Consider the following 10,183-nt stretch of genomic DNA (forward strand, 5'->3'; position numbering starts at 1 on the left):
TAAGAACTGCATTATCAGTCTTAAGCTGAGATGCTGTCTTACAGCCTGATCATCTTCATCCGAGTTGAAAAGGTTGTCCAGATCGTTGATGGACACAACCAGATCTGTCTCGTGAAAAAGACTTGTAGGAGCCACACGGTTGTGAGCAGCTCCCTTCTGAGCATCTGTGAGGTAAAAGATAAATTTAAGTTAAAATGTCGACATAAATGTAAACATTTTATATTAGAGCATCTTTATTTATATGCAATCACTTGCTGAAAAGAAATAAAGACTGACCATCAGATTGACCCACTCCGCCATCTTCTCCCTGTCAAATAAATATGAATATCAGACAAAATGCACAATGCAGTTCATATATTTCTCAATCTTATTTTCTTTCAGATTATTTTGACAATAGCTAATTGTAAAATTTGTGATTTTTAGGTTAACTTAATTTGGCCTGATTATGGTTGGTTACACCAATTAAACAAACAGAAGATAAGGATGCATTCAGAGACAGCGTGGGTGGAACAAGAGAAAACACAGTTGGCCTGTGTGGTGCGAAATGAGATTTCCAGTGTGGATCCGAGTGAAATCATGATCCAAGCAATGGCCTCTCCAGCTCCCACCCAGACATCAATATGAGGGAGGTCCGTCCCCTGTGCCAGTATGCTGTGTGTCTGAGTGTAGCACAGACTGTGTGCTCTTATGAGGCCTTGTGTACATCGTGTGCTGACTCTGAGCTGTTCGAGCTGGGAAATAAGAATGTTATGTTCTAGCCATTGATTTCATTATGCTCCAAGGCTTTTTTCAGCACTATGCAGGCCTTAATCTGTCTCCCTTAAAGGAGCAATCTACACAAAACATGATTCTCCAGAAGGCCACCATCTATAGGTAGTAATGTGTCTCTGCTCCTGGCCTTGGGTGGAAATATTATGTTTTAAAACTCCTACATAATATAAAATAATCATATCTCAGTGTTTTACCCTTGCTTTTTAAGTTTACATGGCCATTTTCAAGACACAGACACATTTAGATTAAAATACATATAATTCACACCCCATGCACAATAACATGTGTACATATAATTCTCCACTTTCCACAACCACACACAGAAGACAACAAAAGCAAAGGTTGGCTGCACACAGCCTGGAGACAGCGCTCTGCTGGGAGCTTGACTCACACTTAAATTCCCACACAGACTAAAGCCTGACACTACAGACATCCCCAGACTAACAAAATGTTCTTTTTGAAGCTTAATGCTTCACTGGACCAGGTTTGTTACAGCGGTTAGGCTTCTGCCCTGTGAAGCCAGCTGCAAAGTTACAGCCAGAGAATGAACACACATTGAGTCTCGTTCAACGCTGGGGGCAATGCACTGCTAACAGGTGGCTATTGTCTGCAAACAGAGCCAGCAGTGGCACAGCAGCCCCACAGGCAAAGGCAGGGCACAAACACATTGTAAAAGAGGGAAGGAGCACTAAGCCAGATGATGGGAAACAACAACCCCAAAAAACTGGACAAAATAAGGTGTTTGTCTCTAACAACAGGGGCTTGGGGCTCCCAGCTGAAGTACACTGAACATGTGAAAGTGGATACATGCGGAGAGCGCTTACATCATTAGTGTCGCATTGAACATGGCCTATTTTCTCCCATGTCTACTCACACACAACAAGCATTCAGTGTTAGCTGTCCTTAACAGTTATTGCTCAAGCTTACAGTTCCTCAATGACAAAGTTTCACAGTTCAGTTGGTTTTAGTTTACTCAGTCGACCTGTATACACTTTAAACTATAAAAAACTGCAACCATTTAAAAGCTTGTCTTACCTTATGCTTCTTGCCTGGCTCTCTCTCTCCTCCAGCTTTGTCCTTCTTGGAGAAAGTGAACTTCACATCCCCATCCTCAAATGCATAGGGGTCCACCTCGGGCTCGTGGTCTCCATCCGTGATGGCAGCAGACAGGTACTGAGTCCTCCTGGCACGATACATCTGCAGACGCTCATCTGACACCTTCAGTGGATGCTTAGATATAGACATCACTCTGAAAGGTGAGGCAGGAAAAATGGCACTATGTTTAATGAATACTTTAGACCAAATTTATTAGCAATTAATAACATGGACTCTAAAAGAAAAAAACATTCTGACTACATCTGTAGTTGCAGTGTAGAATGTACAAAGGACAGTTATTTCCTTATTATTTGAAGCTCTTGTCCCTGTCACAAATAGACATTAGCCAGCATAAAGCTAACTTAAAGCAAAATCTGAAGAAAACTCCCTGTTGCTTGCGCCGATCAGTCATTAGTTCTACAGAGTCACTGTTTATGGCTATGCTTACTGTCATATTATGAATTGTATCATTATTTTATTCCAATTAAAAAAGACAATAAATAAAATGTTTATGGCAAGGCTTGTGTGGTGCAAAAAGGCCACATTAATAGATGAACCTTATAAGTGCAGCAGAACAGTTTGAAGCTCAAGGGCAAATAGTAGAGACATACATCTGCTTTTCATGACTATAACTGGGTCATTTAATAAATAAAATGTATAAGAATGTGCATTTGCCACTTACTCTGTGACAGACACTAAGCTCTCCGGTGAAGACGCTGCATCGTCCCTCAGCTTGTCTCCAGGCAGTAGAAGGGCCGGTAGCTCTGAGTCTTTCTTGCGAGGCAGGTTAAAGAACCTCCATGGTGCATGAGAGCTGTCCACCTCTAGATTGACTGCTGAGCCCATATACACTGTAGGTTCTGGGGTCTCTAGGTAAGAGGGGACCCCTGAGGGCATGTGGAAGTGCTGACTGAGGCCTTCAGGACCACCTGGCTCTTCACCGCTCTTCCCTCCCACGAGACAGGGCTCTGGCGGTGGTTGATAGAAGTGTTGACTGTTGGGGCTTGAGGGGTTCTTGTTTCCTTCTCCGGACTCCTCACTTTGTTCACATGGGTGGGGGCTTAAGGGTGGGGGCGGAGGGGAGTTGGCCTGTTCCGACGGCGCACTATGTAGCTGAGAGGCTTTTTGAATGCTGGACACATCTGTAGAACGAATATTTGTGAACCTGCCTCCTTCCTGGCTCCGTAGTGCTAGCCTCTGGTTGGCAGTGGCCTCGCTCTCTATCGACGTCTCTTCACAGGTCAAACTGCGATGATGAAAAGGTGTCTGTGGCCTTTTTTGCTGCTTGTCTCCCTTCTCTGGCTTGTCTCCCCCTGCTTTGTGCTTCGTGGGAGTTTGTAAGGGTTGTCCCGGCAACTGTGGTAGACCTGGGGTGCTGCCTGTTCGCTGCTTCACCGATTTGTGTCTGCAGGGGACATGACAAACCAGTGAATACACAAATAATGAGGGGGCTGTACCTGATTTGATAAAGTAAAATTTGACATAGTACAGATTATGGCTGGGTATCATTACGAAGATGCCGATACGATACATACCTCAATACATAGGCCACGATATGATACATATCTTTATATATTTCAACTAAATAAAAAAAAAAAAGGCTAAATAATGACTATGATCCTAAAAGTCTTTTTTAAACCACTTCTTGTGCAAAGTTCATATGAAACACACCCATTTTACTCTTCAAAACAGCGAAAATGTCAAATGTGTTGCATAAATGAGTTTCCTTCCACTAAACAAGCAACAAAACTGTAGCACTGTAACAAAATAACTGAATAAAATATACCAAAAAATACTCTTGGCAATATATCGATACAACAGCCCACGATGCTGATACTGTATGCTAATTGCTGTTAGCACTGAAACAAAACTCTGTTCTTCCATCTGAAAGTTGAGAAACATGCTTAGAAATTCATCACAGCAAATAATTATTGCATTTTGGATTTTTGCAAACAGTATTCTGAACTATTTCTGTTTTTCATGTTTTTAAAATAGTAAAACTCTGGTAAAGTATCTTAATTCATTCTCCTATTAGGGCTGTGATTACTTCATCTCTAAAATGTTATTTCACATAGAAAATCTTATATTCTCATAGAGATCACAGCATGCAGTGTAAGCGCTTGCCATTTCAGTGTAGAGCAAGTGTTGATCAGCTTTCATCAAATTAACACAACACTACAGTAACACTGACCGGGCCACTCTGTTTCCTGAACTGTATCTTGTATACACACTGAACTTAATATGTTTACATTGTGATCATAGACTGTATAAAGAACAAGACTATGCTTAGGCCTGTCACAATAAATACTCTATCATCTTATCGTTCAATATACGATAGGTGGGGGCAGTCAATTCTCATGGATACCTGTTGTGTACTAGTGGGAACTTTTTGCTATTTTTTTTGTACTTTTCTGAATATTTGAGCTGTAAAAGGGTTAAATAAATACATTCTATGAGTAATTAAGTGTTTAATTTATTTATTACATGAATTAACTCATGTTTATTAAAAATAATGTACAAATACTTTTTGGGGGGCAAATCCTGCTTTAGAGTTATCTTGCATAATGGCATTCAGAATGATTGTTTATCATCTATTTTGTTCATCAATATACCGTGCTTCTAACGTTTTCATCATGACAGGACTAACCATGCTACAATACTCAACATTACAGATAACAAAAAACCCATCAGATATTGTAGAGACCAATAATCTTGCCATTTTCGAGAAAATATGAATCTAAGAAAAATTTGCTTGTCAAAACCTAGAGGTGAATGCAAGTGTTATTTTGCTGACTCTGCTGCTCAGTGGCAAATCTCTGTTGACTGCTCTTTTTAATATTGAAATATGAGGGCACACATCGGAGGATTAGCGGCACACACACTAACGCTGGGCCTCATATCTAGTGACTCACCTAGAACAGCTGCAGTGAGACCGCTTTGAATGCTCCACAAAATCCCACACTCCAAGTCTCTCCGCCAGCTCCTCCTCACAGGTACCGTTGGTGGTAGCTGAGTACTTGCGCCTGAAGAGGATGTAGAAAAACAAATGTAGTTAGGGAGAATTTTAACATCAGTATCACAAAAGGTTTTCATGAGAAGTTCATTGTTTTAAAAAGTGCTGTTAAAGCCCTTACTACATGTTTCTCATGTTTCATTAGAATAATTGAGAGTTGTTGTGTGCCAAGGGTGATTTCATAGCCAGCTTGAAGCAGAATTACAGCGGCTAACTAAAGCTAACTGCAGCTGACACTTTGTGCTTGGTCAAGGGGCAACAGATCCTGGAGCGCTCCCAATGTGTCAGATTCACTGATAGTAAAAATGTACAGGACAAAACTGACTGAGAATGTTAGAATTACTAATTATGAGCCCATGTAATATATTCTTTGTTAAATACTTTCAAAGCCTGTTTAGGACAGTATAGATGTTTTAGATTAAATAAACATATAACTCTGGCCTGGCAGTTACTTACTTGTTCTGAGCTCGGTTGATATTGCACTCTTGCCAAACTCGTTTCACCACCTGGTGGGAGAGTCGTCGAGGAATCTTGCCTCCATGATGATTTGTTCTATCCACACTGAAGACATCTGATGATGAAGTCATTTTGACCCACTTTTGAGCTGTGAAAGACTCCGCTGGAAAAGGGAGATCACATCAAGGGATGCATTTTATTTTGAGTACTTACTGAAACCGATACCAGACATTATTTTTTACAGTATTGGCGCCTGGTATTGAGCCAATATCTGATACTGGTATCGGGGCATCCGTGATTGCAACTGTTTATTTGACATGTAAAAATAAAGAATAAGGTGTTATGTAGCTGTAACTGTTTGCACATGAATTGAATACCTGGTGGTGTCTCTTCCGGAGAGGTGGGAGGGGTGAGCGTGACCAAAGACATAGCAGGCTCTCTGTGGGAAGCAGGCACTTGGTGGGCACCCGTGTAGACGGCAGTGCAGTGGGAGGACCCCACAGGGGCAATAACAGGGAGGTCTGACTGAGGCACCAGTACCAGACAGGCTGGGTACACCATCCGGACACCACCTGTTCACATCAGGAGAACATCAGCACCAGTGCTCAGGAGCCTCATACCTCATGGAGACAAACACTCACCAACGAGGACTTCTACAGACGCCAAAGAGTCGTCCTCCCAGTCCATGTCCTCCATCTTGTCTTCACATGTACCCTCCTTGGTGCCGGGGCTGATGGGATAGAACTGGTTCCACTCATCGATGAGCCTCTTGGTGGGAGGGTCTGACATCTTGAACGACTGACCAGTGAGTGTTCCATTTAGACCGAACGGGCTCAGGATTACTGAATAGGGAAAAAGAGTACAGCAATACAAACAATTAGTACAACAAATTTAATTACCATTGATTTAGTTGTAAGTTTAAGTTAGTTAGTTTTCAGAACCCAAAAACAACGGCATTTCAAAAATTACTTTGCAGTCTGCAAAGTACAATAGTCATGAAGAGAGGCCATCATTTTGCCAGACCCAGATCCATCAGCTGATACAGGTGGCTGTACTTCTAACATGCATAATGTATGAAATATGCAAACAAAACACAAACCAAAGGTAAATCAAGCAGACATATATGGACTGAAATGCCACGCAGCTCCACTATGAGTCTGGCTCTTTCATACACTGGGGACTGGGGACTTTTTCCTTTTGTGATTACAAAACTGGAAAACCAATGAGTTATTGATCATCGAATAGAACTTACAAGAAGGGAAATAGCAGAAGAGTGATGCAAAATAAACAACTTTTAATTTATAGAAAATATTAAAAGAACCCTACTTATTTAGCAATACTTATTTTTGCTTTGTTAAGATGAATTTAGCCATAGAGACTTGCAATGGGAAATAAACAATATCCAACAAAGAACCATTGTAATAAAGAAGACAAATGCCTTTTCTCATATTTGCTCATAATCTTTGACATACAGAGCAGTATTTAACATTTTTGGTTCATGTCAATATTGATGTAAAACGTCCAACATAATAGAAACGGGTCCCCTTACTTTTTGCTCACAACCAAATAACTGATTTTTGGCCGCCCCTAAACACTACATCACAACCATGGTCCTTACTACTGGCCCTACATAACCATAAGTGCAATTCATACCAGCAACAAGAAGCTGATTTACTTTTGTTTGCGAAAATGTTGAACGTGTATCATGGCTTTTCTAAATAAATAAACAAACACTCTAAGTACAGGGCCATAGGTGAATACAGACATTTGGACACCACAAATACAGGACAATACAACGTTACTAAAACACTGTGATAATGTTTGGTAGGTATGAGGAAAAATCACAAGATTGTGCACGAATAAGAAAAATGATCTTGTGAGATGTTTTATGTATGTGTTAATAACCCTTTTTTGTCCAATCTTAATGTAAAGTGCTAGTGAGTTGCACTCTTTGAGAAGCTATAGTTTCAAAATGCAGGGACAAAATGGCACTGACAACAAATATAAAAAATATGGACACAATCTCATATCTCGTCTCGTTTTGTGATAGTGGCGTCTCATCCCACCCCTGCTGCCCAGGTCACTCGTACTGTAGACTGCACAGCTATCACTGGACACACAGAGCTTAAGGCAGAGGTGGTGGAAGGATCACAACAGTTAAGCAAAGGGTTAACCTGACCTCTCTGTCAATCTCCCTGTATTGCCCCCTGTATTTGCCGCTCTCACCACCCCACAGCTTCCCTCCTGACTGGAGTCTCTCTGTGGCTCCCTGAAGACATGTCAGATGTGCTCAGAAGGGTGTAATGGGCTGAGAGTTCATTACATTCACTCTGCGCACTTTTATGAGGTCACATCCTGCAGAGCTCAGCCAGCCGTACAGTAAACCAGGGTTGGAAGTGATGAAGAGGAGGCGGGGGAGAAGGTAAAGGAGGAGGAGGAAGAGGAGAAGGAAGAGGGAGAAAAGGCGGAAGAGGAGGACAAGGAGCGGCAGAAGGAGGCAGAAAAGGAGGAGGGGATCAGCACCGCCTTGGACTATTTTATTCTATTCTTTAAGTTTCTACTATAAAAAATGTCTTTTGAGTTAGTTTAAAATATATAAAACTGGTGTATTGTTGTTGGTATAAATGTGCAAATCAAACTTTCATTAAAAATGCAGGCAGCTGAGCACTGAGAAAACGAGAGTGATGGAAATCAAGAGTTTGAAACATTCTAATTAGAGTCAGAAAATGTATTCTCATCAGACCCGCTGACTGTGTTAAAAGTATAAAATATGTTAAAAGACATAAATGAACTGATTTGACTTTTTACCACTTCTTCAGTTCTTCTTCAAATTATATCAATGTATGAGCTGGAATCAATGTCATTTTGCATTCGCATGGAGAGAAGAAATGAATTAGGAACAATAATGGAATATCATTACAGCCAAAGATTTTTATAACTACACTACACTGTAATTTAAAGACTACAGAGACTTTCCTTTTACATTGGCTGTGATCCAGGCTCTAATAAGAGACTGCCAGATACAGTAGTGTTAGCATTGTCCTGGGAACACAAAGCCTGAACCATACATTTAACTGCTCAATGATCAGCCTACACACTCCGAGAAGTCATACAGATATTCACTGGAGTTTACTTAACCATGCAGCAGTGTAGTGTTAGCTTGTCTATACTAATTAGATATTACACGTTGTCTTTTACTACCTGTGAAACACATTTCCCTTGTTTATTCTGGCAGATTATACTTTTGTCTTTGAATGTGAGAAAATGCCGAACAGTATCTATGACAGAGACAGAGATCTAAGCCCACCTTGAAAGGGGCTGGAGGCCTGCTGTGCCAGGGCGAGGTGGTCTTCGGTCAGGTGGTAGATGGGCTGGTGCTGGTTGATCTCCACACTGGTGCACACGTTGTTCTCGCCATGTAAGAAGAAGGTGAAGGCGCAGGACAGGTGCTCGCTGTGAACAAAAGACAGTCAGTCGGGATCGAGCCACTACAATATGCACCTTTGAAAAGCACTGTCTGGTATAAATAACTCCAATTGAAGCTGCCATAGAAAGGCTATCACACAGTCTGGTTCATGTTTGTGTTCAGAGCAGAGATGAAATATTAATCACAATCGAATCGAAAAAGGAATTTGAATAGACAGTTTTTGAAGTACCATAATTTCCTCCACAAAGAACATTCTGAATAGTATGTCTTAGCCTAGTCTTATTTTGCTTAAAAACGGCTAACCTTGTAGATCTGTTCAAACCTGTTCTGAAATGTGATGCTTGTATTAGTCACTTTGTATTTTAGTCTTGTCAGATCTTCAGGATGTGTATAAAAAGTGAACTCTGCATAGAATTTTATAATTAAAACTAAAGATGTAACCCCAATCGCAATGGTTGTCGAGAAAATCGTAATTAGACATAGTTCAGAGAAAAGAAAAAAAAACTTGTAAGGAATTGTATTTATATTTTACGCTTTAATATATGAGTACAATGACAACACCACATAGTTAATCTCTGGTCTATTATATTCTACTTTGTCAGCCTCTTTATAAGAAACACAGACAGATAGAGAAGCTTTAGAGATGTGTGGCTTATCGGTGCCCCCTCTAGTGATATGAAGACGCAGCATGTTTGTCCATATTAAATTGTTGTGAAGGCTGGACCAGTCTAATCTGAGGATAATGGGGAGCCGGCTGCAAGTATGACAATAATCTCATTATTATTACACATCGAGTACGGGGTAGGGGCCATTCGCTTTGCTTAGGAGTCAGTGAATCACCCAGCTTTGTGCCACTGTGTAATTCTGTGACCTGTGTGTAAATCAAACAGACAAGCCCCGACTGGACTAGTGCATTCTGGAAGAAACAATACGTCATTCTTCCACTCTAAGGCTCCACAATATATTGCAATCAAATCAATTATGAATTATTAATAACAGAATGTTCAATGTAAACAACAAAATACCCTGTCTTTTTATTGAAGAAAACAAAAACTACATTTTTGACCTCAAGGGACATGTTGTGAAATGCTGGGGACTATTAGGGATATTAGTTCATATTTCAGTCTTTTTTCAAATGTTAATGTGCTTGGACATGTTTACAATGAGCACTCTGAACAGAATCCTACTTTACTGAACAGAAATTTTAACTAATTTCACAAAAGTGTGTGTTTTTCATTCTTGGGCTGTAGTCAACATAAGAAAATTTTAGTTGACTAATGACATGCTCTATACATCACTTAATCAACAAAAAAGGGATGAGTGGTCTGGCACTGCAAAAAACATAACATAACATAAAAATTACTACTACTGGAAATACAAGTACTTTCTAGAAACAGGATCTTCATAAGTGAAAAGGCAGA

The 10,183-nt window shown here is 40.4% G+C and overlaps 1 protein-coding gene across 1 annotated transcript in view; it reads right to left on the reverse strand.

Annotated features, from left to right (window-relative positions):
• The window catches only part of med13a (mediator complex subunit 13a), a 48,736-nt gene that overhangs the window by 15,116 nt on the left and 23,437 nt on the right, over positions 1 to 10,183 (reverse strand). Inside the window, exons 3-11 of the mRNA XM_055148225.1 lie at positions 8,643 to 8,788; positions 5,977 to 6,177; positions 5,713 to 5,907; positions 5,336 to 5,498; positions 4,779 to 4,889; positions 2,549 to 3,271; positions 1,807 to 2,020; positions 277 to 307; positions 43 to 164 (exon numbers count right to left, since the gene is read on the reverse strand). Of these exons, the coding sequence (XP_055004200.1) occupies positions 43 to 164; positions 277 to 307; positions 1,807 to 2,020; positions 2,549 to 3,271; positions 4,779 to 4,889; positions 5,336 to 5,498; positions 5,713 to 5,907; positions 5,977 to 6,177; positions 8,643 to 8,788 (1,906 nt within the window). The remainder of the gene's footprint in view (positions 1 to 42; positions 165 to 276; positions 308 to 1,806; positions 2,021 to 2,548; positions 3,272 to 4,778; positions 4,890 to 5,335; positions 5,499 to 5,712; positions 5,908 to 5,976; positions 6,178 to 8,642; positions 8,789 to 10,183) is intronic.

Source organism: Boleophthalmus pectinirostris, unplaced genomic scaffold (assembly GCF_026225935.1).
Source record: "Boleophthalmus pectinirostris isolate CB_2022bp ecotype Guang Dong unplaced genomic scaffold, ASM2622593v1 HiC_scaffold_12, whole genome shotgun sequence".
NCBI lineage: Eukaryota > Metazoa > Chordata > Actinopteri > Gobiiformes > Gobiidae > Boleophthalmus > Boleophthalmus pectinirostris.